Below are 20,636 nucleotides of genomic sequence, written 5' to 3'. Positions count from 1 at the left end.
TGGCAGGCAGGTCCTCTGGAGACAATTTAGTGTCTACTGACATGTCTCTTGAGTTTCCCAACTCCAGATCTGGGAAAATTGCCAACCATCACACTAACATTGTGGCCCACACTCAGAAGAGAATTTAAGCTTTAAGAGCCTTCAAATTTGTATATCTTTTGGATTAGTTATGCAGTTAAGCAGATCACCCTTTATCTTCCTTCCCAGGTGACAAGAACTGAGAGGTTTTTTACTTGTTGGAACCAACATTGTAAACTGCTTTCGTTAAAGAGGAACAGAAATCATATGTATTTTTGCTTACAATACTGTAAGGAAATTTGCTTACATATTGCTTATAATAATGTAAGTTAATTTGGAAACAGTCCTAGCCAAAATGCCCCCAACCATAATGAAGGCAGTATACAATCAGTGGTATTCAAAATTGCTATAATATTTTTGGAAGACTATTAGGCATTATTAATAAATTTTTGAAGCATATGCCCATTTCTAAAGTTTTATTTCCTGTGCAAGTAAAAGTTCACAAATGTGTTGGTACAATAGTGATCAATTCGTAATTGTAACAGGAAAAATTTGAAAACTCCTAAATATCCTATGGTATGGAACTGCATATAAAATTATGCCATACTCATATATTTGATACCATGGATTTGCTAAGCAGAATGAAGTGTCTTTATGCTGACAGTCTCTGAAATGTGTTGTAAAGCAGTACAAGTGAGGTATGGAAAAACATGCCGTTTCTGTCAATTTGTGTAAAACAAATATCAGAGGGAGTGTTTATAAATTTCAGCAAAGATAAAAAAGAGCTAACAGTGGCTACTTCTAGGGTTCAAGAATGAGAATCAAAGAAGGTGGGTATTTTAAACCCATGTAATGATTTTCTAACTGAAAAAAAAATATGCCCTCATTTCTTTTATAGTTAAAAAATATGAGATTAAAATGAGCAGAGCTAAACAGAGAAGAAGTTTTGTGGGATATATTAAAATTAGTCATGATTATAGCTTAGGGATGGGAGTAGAGAGAACTATGTGCTTTTGGCTTTACTACTATGTTATCTGAGTTTTTTACAATGAATAAACACGTTTTACTTTTTACTTTTCTTTTCCAGCCCTATGGAGATATAACTGACATATAACATTGAGTAAATTTAAGCTGTAAGGCATGTTGATTTGATACAATTATATATTGCAAAATGATACCACTATAGCTTTAGCTAACCATCATGTCACATAATTACCATTTCTTTTTTTTGTGGTGAGAACATTCAAAATTTGTTTTCTTAGCAGCTTTGAAGTATATAATACATTGTTATTAACAAGGATCACAGTGCTATACATTAGATCCTCAGAATTTTTGTCTCTTTACCTGAAGCTTGTACCCTTTGACCAACGTCTCTTCACGTCCTCCACCACCCCCCCCCACCCCCAGCCCTTGGTAGCCACCATTCTAGTTTCTGTTTCTATGCATTCGGCTCAGTAAGATTCCACATATTAAGTGATGAAGTACAGTATTTGTCTTTCTCTGTCTGACTTATTTCACTTAGCATAGTGCCCTCCAGGTACATTCATGTTGTTGCAAAAATCAGGATATTCTTTCTCATGGTTGAACAAGCCTCTGTTTCATATAATGCACCACATATTCTTCATCCATTTATTCATTGACAGACATTTGGTTTGTTCCCATGTCTTGGATCTTGTGAATTATGCTGCAGTGAACATGGGAGAGCAGATATCTTTGAGATCCTGTTTTCATTTCCTTTGGATATATACCCAGAAGTAGAATTGGTGCATCATATGGTGGTTCTATTTTTGATTTTTTGAAGAACCTCCATACTGTTATCTGTGGTGGCTGGAACACTATTCCTACCAACATTATAAAAGGTTTTCCTTTTTTTCCACATCCTCACCAGCACATGGCATATTTTGTCTTTTGTCATTAGACGTTCTAACAGGTGTGAAGTGATATCTCATTTTGGTTTTGTTTGAATTTCCCTGACTATTAGGAATATTGAGCATCTTTCTATGTTCCTGTTGGCCATTTGTATGTCTTCTTTGGAAAAATGTCTATTCAGATCTTCTACCTATTTTTTTAAGTTTATATATTTTGAGAGAAAGAGCAAGAGCTCATGCCTGTGTGCATGCATGGGAGAGGGGCAGAGAGAGAGGGAGAGAGAATCTCGAGCAGGCTCCCCACTTTTAGTGCAGAGTCTGAGAGGGGTCTTGATCTCATGAACCATGAGATCATTACCTGAGCCGAGATCAAGAGTTGGATGCCTAACTGACTGAGCTACCCAGGTGCCCCAGATCCTCCACCTGTTTTTCATCAGATTATGTGTTTGCTATTGAACTATGTTAGTTCTTTATACATTTTGATACTAATCTTTAATCATATGTATGACTTACAAATATTCTTCTGTAGGTTGCCTTTTCATTTTGTTTATGGTTTCCTTTCCTATGTAGAAGCTTTTTAATTTGATGTAGTCCCACTTGTTTATTTTCGCTTTTTGGCCTTTGCTTTTGGTATAAAATCCCCCCCAAAAAAATCCCAGGACTGATGCCAAGAGCTGACCCCCCCACCATGTTTTCTCCTAGGAGTTTTATGGCCTCAGATCTTACACTCCAGTCCTTAATTCATTTTGAGTTGATTTTTGTGTATGTTATAAATAGTTCAATTTTATTCTTTTGCATGTGGCTATCCAGTTTCCTCAACTATAGGTGATTAATTTTTTTTCTAGAAATAAAAGTGCTTGGATCAGAGTACATGCTCAGTAAAACAGAAGTTTTGTATTTATTGTTATCATAAACCCTAAAAGAGAAAAACAAAGAAACAAAAAAAACAAAACCTTTGGGTCCCGAGTAGCCTTGTGTGGAATACAGACCATATTATTAGGATGATAGTGATATCAATTTCTGAATTGCTCACCATGTTACTTTAAATCTGTATGCTTTTACACTAAAGTTTGCAGTGCCTCATTTTATTCTTATATGGAAGTTGGTTATAATCTTATCTTTGTAAGCACAACATGGCTTCAAAGAGGATTGATGTTACACACAGAAAATGCACATCTTACCCTGTTGCTTAAAGTATCCTTCACAACTGAAAAGAAGCAGTAATAAGGCACTTAGTCCAAAAGTCGTTTGTTATTCCTAAATCTCCAGTTTAGTGCTTTATTAATCTACAGCTGCCTTTCAAGAGGAGGAACAGTGAACTCTTTCTAGCCAAATTATTACTGAGCTGTTCTACCTTAGGCTTCCAAAAGCTGTATTTCTGTCACAGGTATTTTGTTATGCTCCTGTGATTGTCACCATTGAATTTTTTTTTATAAGAGAGCATGTATTATATAAGTTCATTTTAATATATGTATGAAACTCTTTCCCCGGATATGTGCTGAGTCTACTCTGGGTCAGAGCTTATTCTGGGATTTGCTATCATTGACTCAAACAATGATGCAAATACTTTGGTCATCTACATAATTTTCCAAATAAGATTGGGAGGAATAGATGAATTTATTTTATAATACTCAGGCTCTAGAGACTTATCTAATTAAAAATAATTTATATGTTAAGGAATAGATATATCATCAAGGAATCATTATATCAACATAGCATATTTTTGCATCGTGGTCTATTCTAGCATCTGGCCTGATATCAAAGGCCTGCCATTGCTTTGCAGCTGTGGTTAGCATTGTCCACATGGGGGAGAAAGTTCATTGTAAGGGACATAGCTACGTTAACTGCAGACTGGAATCCAGAATTGTTCCGTTTTAAACCAAAGGAGGATCAGAAATGCAGGTGATGGGTGGATTCTACCAAAAGACTGAAGTTATATGAAGGATGAAAGGTGGGCAATGCACAACAATACTAAATAATTGACCCCCAGTCATAGAACGAAAAGAACTTGAAGAAGGTGAAGAGCTTGAAGAGGTGAAGAGAGAAGATGAAGGAGAATAGGGGCAAGGGAAAGCATCCAAACATGCATAGTTTCTTGTTTCTGAAGCCGTGCTGCCTGTGTGTAAATCTCCCTTTGCCAATGTTATTCTATACCTTTTGGTAAATTCTGCAACTTTTGTAAATTTCCATTCTTTCATATGTAAAATGAGTTTTCTTATTAATATCAGCAAAGTTTCTGATAGGAGTATTATAAGGATTTAATGAGATTAATACTCATAAAGCACTTAGTATAATGTTCGGCACATAGTTAAGCCACAAAAATATTAACTAACATTACTAAAAAAATAATAAAGTGTTCTAACAGATCAGCCAAGTGATGGAGTAGCAGATTCCATGAGTATATGAAATTTGGAAATTTGAGCAAGCAGATAATTTGTATCAAAATTTTTTTCAGGAAGAGGTTGCGTGATTTCTTTAGATCTATCCTATGGATAGTGATGCCACAAGACAGGTATGTCAAAAGGGAGCTACATGGGGAATGTGGGGCAGGGTGTTTCCCAACAGTTTATGTAGTATGAAGCCTTTTATCCAAGGTTATTCTGTTTTTGAATATTTTTTAAATATTTATTTTTGAGAGGGCGAGAGAGAGAGAGAGAGAGACAGAGCATGAGAGGGAAAGGGGCAGAGAGAGAGAGGGAGACACAGAATCTGAAGTAGGCTCCAGACTCTGAACTCTCAGTACAGAGCCTCACATGGGGCTTGAACTCATGAACCGTGAGACCATGACCTGAGCCAAACTCAGATGCCATAACCAACTTAGCCCCCCAGGCACCCATATCCAAGATTATTCTAAACTGCACTTATATGACCCATGTTTGAGAGTCACTAATAAAATTGCATCAACAGTAATTAAACCAATGAGAAAAGGGAAAGACAAATAAGGTCAGAGCTTCACTAATAACAGTCATAAACTGATGCTGGGTTCTGAGTCCTCACTTTCAGGTCAGGGCTCGATCAGGGATTGGGAAGAAGCTGGTGTGTATCAAATGATCACAAAAACAAGGACAGGAGGGATACCAATGCAGAATCGAGACTATTGATAGAATAGAGGCAAAGGTTTTTTTTTTTTTTTTTCTTTTTTTAATGTGTTCAAGTTCTCTCATTTGTCCATTTCTGTGCCAAATAGTTACCTTTTAGCAAGTCACATTTCTATTTGGTAGGCTGGAAGAGTAACGTAGTCCAGCTTCCTAAGTATTTCCCTGGTCTTTTCAGTATAAAAGCACTAATATTCTGAATGGAGTTCCATTAAGGCAGCTGGAACACCTAAAGAAAGGGCACTTTGCTTCTGTCATTACAATCAGGCTGCTCCCTATAAAGATGCAAATTGGAGTGCTAACAGCAATAGCCTGATACCTGTTGAAAACCAAGAAGATAGCAAGAACACCCATAATTTCTGATTTCCACTGAGTTAATTGCTCAGCTGTCTTTTCTTATCAGGAACTGCCTTGCATTAGAAAAGCACAATGGCCATATAGTCATTAAATCTGAATAAGATATTGCATGTTTGTTAAAAAAATTACAGAGCTAATGTGTTCTCATGTTGATTAGTAAGCATGTCTACTGACAGTGGCCTAACCAAGTCATTTATGTTTCTGCTTCCTAAGACCGTTGGCGGTGAATACAAAGATTTAAATTCTGAAAATGTATACATTATATGGAACTAGAGCATTCAGCAACTATTTTATAAAGTGTTACTTTCTTGTGAAAATATTGCTATAAAAGGTGAATATATATTAACTTTATACAAATCATTCACTTTATACAAAAATTAAACAAGATCTAAATCTGACTTTTAAAATATGACGTCCATTCCATAAATTAGATAAGTGTTTATTGGTTATTTTTAGCTGGAAGAAGACTAGTTTTAATCTTTGTGATTTTTTTTTATTCCAGCCTCCAAATGTATAAACATATGTAGTCAGGTTTATTGCGCAAGTTTATAAACACGTTATGTAATGACATGATTGACTACTTTAAACATCTGGCAATAAATAGTTGGGGCTGTACTTAAAACAGTGAAAGATATTCCTTCAGCTTTTCCCTGCTATAGTTGGAAACTGTCATTCTACTGCTGTCTTAAATTGTGACTGTTTCAAACAAATTCTAAATAAAACACAAATTAGACTTAAAAATTTTTTATGCCATTTTACTGGAACGTATCCTTTCTGCCTGAAAAAAAAAATGATGAAATGGGTTATCCAGTGATTAACAAATGTTCTGTTCTTTGTTTTGGTCCCCATTTTTTAGTAAGTGATCAAGTTTGCCAGGTTTTTGACTGGTTTTCGTTGGAAGTTATTTTTATATGGTGGCTGAGCAGCTTTACATTAAGAAGAGGCAGAACTGACAATTTAAGATCTGGATAAGAAGGCAATGTGAAACTTCCATAGTTAGACATGGCACTAAATGTGATCCTCTTTGTATCACCTGATTGTTTTTATAGTCGGTGTGAGTTTGTGTTCTTGACAAGGATTGATGGGCTAAGTGTTACTGTCATGATGTACTGTGTTATTTACATACAGCAACAAAATTCTATCTTTTAGTTTGTCCTTTGCTGTCAACTGAACAACAGAAATATCTGAAAGAACAATTCACAGGGTCTATAATTTTTGCATAATTAAAAATATTATCTTAGCGTATAAAATTCAGTAAGTTATCTTATGTATTTTTCAAAAAATCAAAAGCAGCCAGGTGTCACTCGTTTTGCTCCGTTGGCCATCGCTATACCTATGTGACAAAACAACAAACCTGGATTGGTCCTCTACCTGTAGCGCACATCCAGGCATTGACCTAGAAGCAGATATCTCATTGGGTACTTATTGCCGCTATCAATTCTTGTTTTCAAACCCAACTGAGCCCTCAGTGTTTTCTGTCGATCTTTTTTCTGAGGCTCATCAGTCATGTTTTTTCACACTCCCTAACCTTCTGAGTATTCCTTCTCTACTGTATCTTTAACCTCTTCTTTATAGTAGCTGCTTCTCATTAGCACCAAAACACTGTTAGGTTTCTGACATTTTAAATACATTTCCAACCCCTGTCTTCCACCTGATTTTTATTTGGAAACTGTTGACTGTATGCCAGGTACTGATCTTTGGCACAGGGGAGAGAATTTGCTAAGTTGAAATGATTCTGACTTTAGAGAGCTTGCAATATAGAGTGTTTTCAAGTTTATATGGCTTCTAGACCAAGTTTCCAATACTCTTCTCAGAATTTTTGTTTATATCTCCATGATTTAAAAAATCCACTCTGTGTTAATTTACCTGTCTCTAGCTCAAACCTTTCTCCCCAGGTTCAAAGTCCTAAAACCAAGTTCTCACTGAATATCTCCAAGTGCATGTCTGTAGGCACTTAGGTCCACTCATTTCCAAAATGGAATCCATCATCCCCTTTGACCACCATCCCCAAACTTGCTCCCTAGACCATGTTTTCCATCAAAATGAAAGGCAGAACTTTTTGTTGAATTTTGATATGTGGTTTAATTTTTAGTTCTCTTTCCTTTCAACCATCAGACCCATAAATTTGGTCCCTCAGTATATCTTTTGGGATCCATTTCTCTCCATTTCTGTGTTTGGTATTCTAATCCAAGCCAGCAATGTGTGTGTCAGAATAACATCTGCCACTTTCTAACTGATCTGCCACCCTTAAATTTTGCCTCCTTGTAATCCATTCTCCCTACTACTTGACATCCAAATCATGTCAGCCCTTCTGCTTACTACCCTTAAATGGCTGTCCTATTTGCTAAGGAATGGCCAGACTTCTTATGAGTGTCTTCAAGACACTGGGTATCCTGGGCACTTTGTACTCTTCAGCCTTGCCTCTTGACATTTCTGTTCACTCTTCTCTCTAGCCAAAGTGAGTTTCTTCCTGTTTCTTGAACCTATGCTCTGGCTCTGCTGCCTGGTTTCACATACTTGTCCCACCTCATTGCCTATCCGGTTTCCACTAGTTCTCTCGTCTTGAATTGGGAATCACTTGATTTGGGGAAGGCTTCCTAAATCACAGTTCTGAGTTTGGTGTTCCATCCCCCCAACATACTCCCTTGGCACACACAGTTTTCTTGTTCCTGGACCTAACATGCAGTAGTAACTACCTTCCAACTTATTTGTGTCTTTTCTTAAATGCTAGAGAACAAGTAATTGTCTGTCAGAGGTCCTATAGTATGTGCAGCAGTTATCACTTTTAATGGAGCATAGATGGCCTTCAGTAAATATTGACTGAATGACTAAATGGATATTCTTCATAGGTAGAAATAATATAGTCAACAGGTAGAAATATAGTCAACAGTACTTGAGAATTCCATATAGTTGAATTTTCTGGTAATTTACAAAGTTTTAACTAATTATTTGAGAGGAATTCAATGTATGTTAGTGTTAAGTGGTGTCCATTCTAATTTCTCTAACATACTGTATACCTTTATTTTCCAGTTGTCAGTTCTGGCTTCCTGCAAATGAATTTTTCATAACTCAGAGTATACTAACAAAGAAAGCTAGTCAAGTATTTTTCTTCATTTGCTTTTCTCTCAATTGAAAGCCGAAAAGTATGAACTTTCTTTCTTCCATCTTTCCTTCTTCCCCTTCTTTCTTTCCTTCCTCACTTTATGTGACTTCTTTTCCTTCTCTTTAATACGTTGACATGTTTGGGTGAATGTAAATAAATGTGGAGGGCTGGGTCTTACCCTCCGTGATTCTGATTTAATTGGACTGGGCATCTGGAATTTGAAAAGCTCCCCTGTGATTATAATATACAGCAAATTTTGAGAACCACTGGGTTAGATCATTTCTGATGTCCCTTTCAATTCTAAAAACTCTAGATTTTGTTATTTTAAGAGACTCTCCAGAGTGTTTTAAAATACAAAATATGCCCAAAGATTTTCTTTCAAAATGTAGAGCCTGAAATAGTTTTGTCTTTTCATGCAGTTAGCCTTGATTGAAGCTGTGTGTTAAAGGATGCAAAATTCTCATTGTCAATACTCAACAATATTTGCTAATTTTCTTATAATTCTCTTCAGTACTCCCTTAGCATTTAAAACCTTATCTAAAAAGAAAAATGTCTCTAGAAATAGTGCGATAAACATTGGCTAACAGCTGAGAGATAATCTGCTTTAAGTTAGCTTTAGTGTGGCTCTGAGTCTAAGAAGTTTCTTTGCTCAATCATTATATTGGTGTCTTCCATAGCTGAGTATGGTCATTTGGGGACCCTGTAGACCCCAGGGTATAGCATTAGTGGTCTTTTATCGCAAGTATGTCCAGTGATTTTCTAGTAAAATGGCAGATCCTATCAATGTAGATAAACTTATTCTTATTGGCATTCTTATTTCTTTCTCTCTTCCTCCTAATTGCAGTAATGGTCTGAAATATCAACTAGAATTTATTTTTTAAAGCACGTATGAAGCTAACAATCAGATCAAACCTTTTTAACCAGGTTTTTATGAAATTTAAACTGGCCACACTCATAAGCTTTAGTTTATGAATGAAGGCATTAAAATAAAAATCTGTGCATCAAACTTATTAGAACATACAGCAATGAAATTTCAATATTCAACACAAATGGTCTCTCAGGAGACTCAGGAGGCCCCAAAGTAAATTGAGAGGCCTATGGTTGATTCAAAAGTGACATTTATTTTGTTGTGTACAATTTCGCTGGCAGTAAGTCATAAGAATACTAAAATTTTCTGTGAGGAATTTTACCAGGTTGAGTATGGAAATTCCTGTGAACTTTATCTCATTTTAACTAGAGTTATTGCTTACTTGTGTACTATGCTTGGCTCATTTTGCCAAGTACTCTGTTTACAGACTGGTTATAATTCTAATTTGTGCAGTTGAAGACAAAGCTTTTATTTTCTTTCAGTTTGTAAATGAAATTATAGGAGTATAGCTACCAAGTTCAGTGGGAGAGCAATAAACTGAAGATGAGGTTGTAATACACAGACCAGAATTGTCATAGTTGTGAAACATGGGTTTAACTGGTTACTGTGTTTTACTTTCTCACACATAAATATGTATGGTAATATTGTTCACATTTAGTGTGGGAAGATAGTGAAGAAATTAAATAATATTTTGTATTGGTGAAGTAACTTGTTGGAGTGATATGTTGCCATTTTATTTTGTTTTTATTTTTACATCAGCGTACACATTTTTTTGCAGAAATGGAGAGAGGGCAGGGTGGCATCTATCACTGCTAAAGGAACAGAGAAAATGGGGAGGCATGCGTTCCTCCAAATAAATGATTGCTATATTTACATTGCCATGTATATAGATGAATACATTAGTAGTACTATGTAGATATATTCATATGTAAAAAAGATCACTATGCAAATGCATAAGAAGGTTAGCATGTAAATACAATAATATATTTTCAGTAGATGTTTGATAAATATTAAGAATAAGCTTAATAGAAATGCCCTTGGTTATCATGAAGACAGACAGTCAAATGTAGGGCTTTAAGTTATAAATTGGTTCCTACTAAAATTGTATTGCTGACAAAAAACTTTTAGTGACATTTTGTTACCGTGTCCCAAATGCATTAGCCTCCTTTTACTTTCTTGAGTTCATTACTCTCTTACCTTTCAGTAGGGTCAGACATATGCTACTCCCCTGCCTAAAAGACTCTTCCTTAGGTTTTAACATGACTGGCACGTGTTCATGTTTCAGTTTTCAGCTCGAGTGACACCTCCTTCGAGAAGCCTTTCTTGATTGTTTATCTTAAGTAACCAGTTCTTTTTACTGCCCTTTCCACCAGCCTATTCTCCTCCTGTGTCTTCTCCTATGGTTTTTATTACAGTGACCAATACCTTGCTTTCTTATTTCTTAGTTTTTCATTATGCATTCCCTTCACTATAATATAAACTTTGAGAGTACTGGCACCTTATGTGTCTTCATCTAGGCTATATTCCCAGCCTCTACGGTGTTTTCTGGAATATCAATACATGATAAATGGATTGGTGATTCTCTGATCTGTGAACTGGAGAGGGGCACTAATATGTAAAGAAAACCAGATGCATAAATCATCTGAGAGATTAAACATGGATGAGAAAAATTAGCTCTTCGGTCCACCTGACTCCCTGAGTATGGCCAACATAGAATTTTCTCCTTTACTTGGCATTAGAAGTTGCATAGTTATATACTGAGCTCACAGAAGAAAAAACAAACAAACAAACAAACAAACACAATCACCATCATAAAGGTATAGATAGATAATAGGCTTTTAGGTTTTTGGGGGGGTTTTTTGCATCATCTTCAGTGCTACATGATATAGATGCCTATACACTTTGCTATGTAGGCTAAACGATCATGGATTGCAAATTAATAATGAGCTGTAATAAGACAATCTGCGAATCACCTTGAACAGGTGACTGGCAACAGGTGGTGGGCCAGTGAGAAGAATGAGGTAGGCAGTGGACTCAGACAGGATGATCCCAGTCCCAGCAGAACACTGGAGAGTGGGAGAAAGACCAGGCAAACAAGAAGTTAAATTTAGCCTGCAATGATTTCTTGCCCCTGGGAAAAATAATTGCTTCATTCTATTGCCAAAAGGCAAATCGGCATCAGCTTAATTTGCCTGAGTCTGCCATAAACTGCAGATGGAATCATAAAACATAGTTAGACTCAAATTAAACACATCTGTCCTAATCTAAAGCAGGTGAGGCCAGACAGCCAAGAAGCATCAAGGTATAACGCTGCACACAGATTACAATATGCAGAGGTATATTTTAGGAGCCTGCTGACAGTGGAATAAAGAACCATGAAATTGTGTATTGTCCTATTTTCCTATAGTGAACCTGCCTTCTTGTACTGGTTGCCATCTTAGTTTTAAAAAAACTCTACCAATTCATCCATTGAGAAATAAACAGAAAGTGCTGATTTGAAGGCCAGGGATCTCTTGCATTTTAATCGGGAGTCTTACCTGAGCTGATGCTTTCTCAGGTTAATTGAAATGACAAGGAATCAGAAGTCCCTACAGTGCATTTTAATTGGACTTGAAATTTCAGCTTGAGGATTTGTTTCTACTTAAATGATCATGCTTCATCTGTACAAACCATTGAGATAATGGGTCAGTAGAGAAAACAACAGGCTCAGATATGATCAGATACTTGACTGAGGTGTCTATGTACCCGATCCTAACTAGGACTGTCCTGAGAGAGAAAGGGGAGTGTGGCACCCAGGGAAGTGTGCTGCTGCAGCATCCCTTCAAGAAAAGAAGCTGTCCAGCTGCCAGGAATGTAGTTAAACTCCAACAAATCTTCTGCAGCACTTCCAGGATCTCACTGGAGCTTTAGAGCCACCCTGTGCCTAGGCCACCTCCAGCCGGTGACTGAACATGGCAAGGGCACCAGTGCCTGGTCATTTATGCCCTTGGAGGATTCCTCTAAAGGGTAATCTTTGCTTCCTAGTGGGCTGGCTAAGACTTCATCAAGTTTGCGTTACAGACTGAGGCTCCCTTGCTTGATTCTTCTTCAATCCCTGCACACCCCCCTTCCCCATTTCTTTTCACAGGTGTCAGATTTGCATCACAGGATGAAGGCTTTTCCTGCCCATTTCTGCTTTCTCCTCATTTTTCTTTCACAGGCATTACTTCTTCATCTTGTTGCACTCTTAACTTTTTCTTAGCATTTACTTCATGGAGAACCCACCTGACACAGGGGTGTATTTAATAATTAGATGTGGGGAGGCAGATTTAAAACACAGTCTGTAATAATCCTAATCATGTGTGATGGGCTTCTGCTGTCTATCCTCTACTTTATCCAAGGCCAAAATTTTGTTTTCTGTTGACATTGTCCATCTAACACAGGTACCTGTGGGGACCTTTATTAATCTCAGACGGACCTTGACATATGAGACCCTAAACGAATAAGCTGAATATTTATACTGAAGTGGAAAGGGCCTAGCACTAATTTCCCTTTTTCTTTTAGAAATTTATTTATTTATTTTGAGGGAGGGAGGGGGAGAGAGAGAAAGAGAGAGGGAATATGCAAACTTCTCAAACACAATAATTTCTTTAAAACTAAATCCATTATATTTCCTTATGAAGGTGACCACTCAGTCATACAGATAAAAGCTCTAGAAATCAACCCAGATTCCTTGCTCTCTCTCAACCCTTATATCAGTTTGATCACATTGTTACCTTGATTCTACCTCAAGATACATTGTGATTCTACCTCAAGATACATTTTGGTCAAATTTATTACCTCTGTTCTACCTTTCAAAAACACTGAGTAAATATCAATAAGGGGGAAAAATATAAGATGAACTTTCACAAGTGTAATTTATTAGAATTAAGTAGACATCAGTGAAAAAGAACAAAATGTACAAGGACAAGAGAGAATAAACAGGTCAGCTAAACAACAGCTGGTGTCTACAAGATCTAGTGAGAGATAAACAGATCATCCTGTCTGATTTTGATTACAGAAGCGTCATATGGCTGGCAGACGCACCTGGTCAAATGGTAGAAAACCGGTTAGATTAAGTTATTATCACCTAGAAGGGGTATCAAAAATGCCAAGAAAATTTTCTTAGGATACCAAGACTTCCCATCATGATGGGATAATCAAAGGGACTGGACATTCCAGCCTCGTGTGTCACTCAGTTTATCTGGGCTGTTAAGCTCACATCAGTTAATAAATTTTGCAGGAACTTGGTTGTAGGAGTGAGAGCGATAACGAAAGGTACTTGATTTTAGAAAAGTGTATCAGTGTAGTCTGTATGCTTGAGAACCTCTGGGATGTCACTCATGCCTTGCCTTTCTACTGTAGACATTGCTTCTGTGAGTACAAATGAATCTATATACATCTACAATGTGCCTTGATCTGTTGACGTTGCTGCAACAACAGATCCTGGTCTAGGGAATATAGAATTCCCCTTTTTGTAGTACTGACAATACACAGGATTATGACTGACGTCTCATCCAAAAAAATGTTTGGGTGTTACTACTCAACTTCATGGAATGTACAGGGTTAGCTGATGGCAGTGTTGTTAGTCTGACGGTACAAAGCTGTGTTGCTTTGCTCGTGTTTAGGGCAGAGAGCGATGATCTCGCTTTTAAACTGGTGATTGCCTTTTTATAGAAAATCTCAACAATAATGCCTTTGTTTCTAGATTAATTATCTGGGGGGAGGAATAGTAGTGATTTGGGGGGACTTTAATTTCCTGTTTTATTACCTAGTATTTATTAACTGAATTGGAATTAAATCATGCTTCCATTGCTTTCCCTGTTCATAGCTATCTCTGAAGAGGGTTGAGAAAATCAGTTTTTGCTAGGACTACTTCAAGAGTTTAACGCTTAGTTCTTTTGCCCTAAACTGTGACTCTTCCATTTGATCCAATACAATGCTGTTTGAGTCATCATTCCAAAACACAAATGTGATCATATATTTTCCCACGTACAAAGTCCTTTTCTGATTTTCCAGTGGCTAGAGAGAATCTTCAAATTTTTTATCACAGCACATAAGGCCTTTATTTACACGACCATGCTACTTTCTGAGCTCCATTCTATCTCTCATATACATCTATGCTCTAATTATTGTGGCCTGCCTCAAATTCCTGGAATAAGCCATGATCTTTTTCCTTTGTATATGCTATTCTCTTTGCCTAGAATGTTGAGCAGGTACCTCCTCCTGTGTTGTTTCACCTCGCAGCACTGAATCTTTTTAGAAGTTTCTGTGGATCCTACACTTTGGATTGTGTAGACTAATTACAGCTCTTACTATGTATGGTAGTTGTTCTTGCTTTTTTATCTCCCATACTAGGCTCTATACTTCTTAATGATAGAGACTATCTTTATTTACTTCTGTATGCTTCTGTATGTTCAGCACTGACCTTGGTGCCTGCATAGAATAGGTAGTCAAGCAATGGGGGGGTGGGGGTGAGGGATAAAGGGACAAATGGAAGGATGAATGGGGGAATGGCGGAATGGCTAGCTAGTTATATAAAGACATAGGAAGTTTATTGAAATATCTCAGTAATCAGCCCCCCAATCAAATTCACTCTGTAAAATGCTTCCAGGATAGTCATCTTAAAATATACATATGACCATGTCAAAACTTTAAAATACATGCTAAAAGCATTCATTGGCTCTTCACCTTATAAGTTACGATGTTAACTTTTTAATCTTTACTAATCTGACATATTTATACGTTCTCAGCCATTCCTAACCAAGTAATCCATTGTCTAGCCATGCTAAATTCTATGGTATTTCCAACACATATTTATTCTTTTATTTATTCACTTATTTCATGACTCTCTCGTTTTTTATGGCCATTCCAGTGCTAGTATTTTTATCTATCATCTTAATATAGCTAATGACTTGCTTTATAAATGTGACCAAAATCTTACCCTCCATTTTTATTTTTCTAAAGTTTTAGAGTGGTTAATCTAGAAAATATAGGAAATAATTATTGGGAAGTTTCCTATAAGGGAATAAAGTTCCCAAGAAACAGAAAGTGGTAGGAAGTTGGGACACAGATGCTTTTGTAAACTTTGAAAAACCTTCTTCTCTTGATCAGGCGATGGTACTTTCCCCTTTCAAGCTCCCTTTAAAACTCTATGGGTTTCTCTGAATCTGATTTACATCCTGTCTGTATAATAAAATCACACTCATGACTTTGAAGCTGCTTTTCACTCTAGACTTAATCAGTGGTACACTGGGCGTGTCAGGCTGTTCAGAGATAATACCCTTAAGACTTCTGGAAGCCCTTTTATTTAGCTGAGAGAGTCTTCAGGCTGTACCTGAATTATTTGAAATATTTTCACAAGGGCCTTCTAGCCATATCCTTAATTTGATATTTATGTTGAGGCCATGTCTTTCTGACAAAGTTCCAGGTTTGATCTTTCACTGGTTTGGGAGGCTGGCATTGAGATAGTTTTGGTTGTTATTGGTTGGTTGGTTGGTCAGTTAATTATCACAAATCCTCCTCTCTATATTCCTTTTCTTTACTTTCACACTTATCATTTCTTTATTTAGCATGTCTCTTCTTATAGTACTGTATCAATGCAGCTATTAAAAACCAACTGACACTTTAATATTCTGCCTGAAAATCTCATTATTCATAGGTAAAAAGTCATTAGGTATATTTCTGTCACTAAAGTTTTTCTCAGGTAACAACGTTACCAACTGATTTTCTCTACATAACGTGGATAGCCTCACATTTTCTCTAGGCTCCTCTAGTCATTTTCTTGATGACTTTCCACCCAGTACCAAAGCCAATGCCATATATTATAGGTTCTGGTTATGGCACAACTTACTTCTTTGTGCCAGTTTCTTTCTTACTGTTACATGTTTCTCTCACCTCAGGCAAACTAGCCTGAATTTATTCTCATGGTCCTGACAGGGTTTGAAGAAGTAGAAAGATTCAAGTGCTTTTTCAAACCTTGGCTGGCTTCAAGTCTCTTAACATCCTATTGGCCAAAGCAAGTTGCCTGGACAAGCCCAGAAATAAACCTCACCCCTTTAGAGAGAGAAATTGCAAAGTTACAGAGTTAAGTGTATGGATTTAAAAAGTTTTTTTTTATTGGAGTAATTAATAAATCTTTCTACTAGACATATTTCAATTAATCTTTAACAAATCAGACAATATTTTATTGACATGTAATGGAGGAACCCCAAAATGAGTTAATAGCTTTTCGTATGTTATTTGGTATGCAGTGTTTGAATAGAAAATTTCATTTTATGTTACATACCATGTCTTTGAAAAGTACAAGGTTTCAAATGGGTCTTGCATACCTTACAGATTTACAAATCTAAACAGTGTGGTGACTCTACTAAAGGAAAATGGAGTATGAAATAGTACATCTCAGTGCCTAAGACTGCAAGTGAAAAGTCATTCTCTGTTTCTTTATTTCTTAGGTGATATTTGTGATCCCAATCCATGTGAAAATGGCGGTGTTTGTTTGCCAGGATTGTCTGACAATTCCTTTTCCTGTGAGTGTCCAGATGGCTTCACAGATCCCAACTGTTCTAGTGTTGTGGAGGTTGGTAAGTGCAAGATTTAAGCATTTCAGTAGTTACCCCCTTTGTTTGCATGAGTGACTGCCAAATTTGGTGTGGTGTAGTATGGGTATTCTATACAAGATTGCTATATGCTGCTAATCTGTTTATTCCTCTATAGTACTCTCAATTTTATAATTTATGTTTTATAATTAAATTATATTTTTATTAATGGTGTTCGCAAATCATTTAAAAATACGTTTTCATGCTTAACACTATATTTCAAAGTCACTACAAGTACTAATTGAATATAATACATTTCTTATCTAATATTGATATACATTTAAAAGTTTATTCTCACTGAAAAATAATTCCTAAGTCAATTTATTTAAATTAGTCTCTCTAAATAAAATAGAACTTATTTTAGTGACTGATAATATCTGTCAGTATTTTGTAGCTCTTCTAATCACTACTTTTCCAAGACTGAATAAATGAAAGATTATATTTCAGCTGCATTGTTCCTTAGAGTCTTCTCTAAAACTTTGCTTTGCAAGTATTCATTAGTCATTGATCATATTTCAAATTTGTTTTCATCTGTGAAGTACTTCATTGGCATATATACTTACGGATTCAGGATCACTTCCATAATTGCCAAATTGTTCCCGTTAAGGAAATGGCTGTACTTTAAATAATTTAGCCCTGTGTAAATTTGTGTAGAGATTTTCTCTCTGATTAAAGGCAATATCATGATTAAGGTTGAAAATTTTCTATATTTTTTCACATCAGTACCAAGAAAAATAAAAAGTAGACCGTATCTGTTTAACATAGGAAAACTAAATGTGTTTTGGGTTAAATTTCTGTCAACCTGCATAAACCTTGGAAAATTCAGAGGTTTTGCTGGCCTTTGAAAAATAATTTGAAGAAGAGAAGTAATAGTGTCTGTAGTAAGGGACCAGTTTGAGTTACTTATCATTGTGTCTGATACACCTAACCTAGTACCTTTATGCATAGTAAAAGCACAATAAGTATTGATTGAATGAAAGATTCATTAAATGAAACTGTCAGCTTGCCATTTTGACTACTAGTTACTGGATTTCAGTAGGCTTTATTTGTTAAATGTGTTTTTCTTGTCTTTTATATGTATTAGTATCACTGTATGGTATATGAAAAAAATTAATTATTTCATTTTATTTATTTATTTATTTTTTTATATATATATGAAATTTATTGACAAATTGGTTTCCATACAACACCCAGTGCTCATCCCAAAAGGCGCCCTCCTCAATACCCATCACCCACCCTCCCCTCCCTCCCACCCCCCACCAACCCTCAGTTTGTTCTCAGTTTTTAACAGTCTCTTATGCTTTGGCTCTCTCCCACTCTAACCTCTTTTTTTTTTTTCCCTTCCCCTCCCCCATGGGTTTCTGTTAAGTTTCTCAGGATCCACATAAGAGTGAAACCATATGGTATCTGTCTTTCTCTGCATGGCTTATTTCACTTAGCATCACACTCTCCAGTTCCATCCACGTTGCTACAAAAGGCCGTATTTCATTTTTTCTCATTGCCACGTAGTATTCCATTGTGTATATAAACCACAATTTCTTTATCCATTCAATTATGTTATTTTAAAAAGGTACTTTGTTCATTTAATTCATTTCAAATTTAGTTCTCTTCTAAGGCTTTTATTAACTCACTGCTATTTCAGGGGTTTGATACAGTGCCACAGAAATAAAACTATACTAACCACTTTGACCCCGTCTCCAAATATGTATGGTGAATTTCAGGGTTTAATATGAGAGCCGTATCCTCAAGAAAGTCTATATCTCTGAAGAAAATTATAGTCATAAATATTCCCAACAGGAATAAATGAATAAAATATAACTTTAGTGTTGTATTTTAAGCTCACTAACCTGAAATTGACAGTGCCTTACATTTGTAGTGTGTGATGTTTTTGTTGCTATTTCTTTTCAAAAAAATTTTTTTTAAGGTTTATTTATTTTCTGAGAGACAGAGAGAGACAGAGCATGAGCAGGAAAGGAGCAGAGAGAGGGAGACACAGAATCCGAAGCAGGCTCCAGGCTCCAAACTGTCAGCACAGAGCCTGAGGGGGGGCTCAAACTCACAAACTGTGAGATCCTGACCTGAGCCAATGTCGGACGCTCAACAAACTGAGCCACCAGGTGCCCCTTGTTGCTATTTCTAAGAACCAAATCTGGAATTAAGGAGGCAAATGTCTTAAAATAATTTAAAAATCAGTATCTTCATAGATTTCTTAAGTAAATTCTTTAATTCTTTGGTCCATATTTTAAAATTAATTCGGTTTTTATCATTTTATCAGAAGAATGAGACTATGGGCAATAACACTTTAAAAACTAGATACACTGTCATATTTCATGTAGTTCAGTGAGCCTGTGGAGAATAAAATGATTATAGAATTAAATTTTGCTCAGATTCATTACTTTCTATTATTAAAATATTTGTGATATTCAGAAATATGGTAGTTATGATATATTATCTAAGCTCTAGATTTTATTATGTTTTGAGCAACCTCATTCTTCCATGGTATGTATTTAGGAACTATTGTAAGAAATATATATTTTTTATTTTATATTTGATTTGTCATTTAACAAAGCATATTAGTCATACCAATTCTAATTTAATGTCTAACATTAAAATAATAGAAAACAAGTGCCCTAAAAGTTTAAAAGTATCCATGGTTTCTTAGATACAACTTTGTTATACTCTGAAATAATTTTTTAAAATGTGAGAAAATAAGGGGAAATCAAACAGTTGTCAGGTAAGATGCCTCTTTACAACAGACATGTATTTCCTTGCATGCCTTTCTATTACCTCTTTCTCAGCTCCATGTTTTCTTGCATATAATAAGGGGAAACTGAATATGTATTAAGTAAAAACATGTATTAGTAATGCTTTTAATATCTATCCTACTTGAGGGTTGTTTTTTTTTTTTTATATTTTTAAAACTACTTACTGGGACAAAATGTATGAAACATTAGATCATTAAAGACCATCCTGCATTTTTAGTTTGAAAAAATTGATTACTTTGGTGGGACATTTCTGTTGTTGTTTCTATAGCTTTAAACAGCATCAGTGCAGAAAGCATAGAGTGTACTAGAATTTTATACAACCCACTCCCTCCCTACACACAGGAAAGTTGTAGATATTTTGATGTAATATATTAAAAGACAGAGATTTGAGGTGTCATCAGCTTATATATTAGTCCCCCAAAGATGGAGATGTGTCCAAGCTTTCTTCTAAACTTTAAGCCATATACATTTTGTGATTATATGAAGTTTTAAATCTCTTTATTATTAATTTCCAAAGGAAAGAAAATCTTTTCTGTATTGGTTTTGTTTTGATCCCAATTGTAAAAATTATTTTTACTCTGTATATTCTACAATCAAACAGATACTGTCTTCATTGTAGTACATCTGGAAAGGAGAATTTCAAATATTCACTATTCTTAGAGATAAAAATCACTACTTGATACTACCTCAAACCTCATTATTTTGTAGCAACTTTAAGTTCTTGATGCTACTTATTTCAAAAAAATTCTTATCCAATTTTGTACTTTTATTCTTCCTTCCCAAACCATTTAGAGTCAGATAAGCACAAAATACGGCATTTGCAATCAATCCTCATAACGCTTACATTCCTATATTATGTGTGGAGGCCTCGAGAAATCGACTCACTCAGGTTTGTGAACTTCACTCACTAGACAACATTGCTTTTATTAGATTTAATTCTTAGTCT

At 35.8% G+C, this 20,636-nt stretch overlaps 1 protein-coding gene across 2 annotated transcripts in view; it reads left to right on the top strand.

Moving 5' to 3' along the window:
- Positions 1–20,636, top strand: part of EDIL3 (EGF like repeats and discoidin domains 3) — a 418,218-nt gene that overhangs the window by 106,871 nt on the left and 290,711 nt on the right. For both annotated transcript variants that reach the window (XM_030324171.2, XM_030324179.1), the window contains exon 2: positions 16,782–16,910. In XM_030324171.2, coding sequence (XP_030180031.1) covers positions 16,782–16,910 — 129 coding nt within the window. The remainder of the gene's footprint in view (positions 1–16,781; positions 16,911–20,636) is intronic.

This window comes from Lynx canadensis, chromosome A1 (genome assembly GCF_007474595.2).
Source record: "Lynx canadensis isolate LIC74 chromosome A1, mLynCan4.pri.v2, whole genome shotgun sequence".
Lineage (NCBI taxonomy): Eukaryota > Metazoa > Chordata > Mammalia > Carnivora > Felidae > Lynx > Lynx canadensis.
This window is presented reverse-complemented; position numbering and strand designations above follow the sequence as displayed.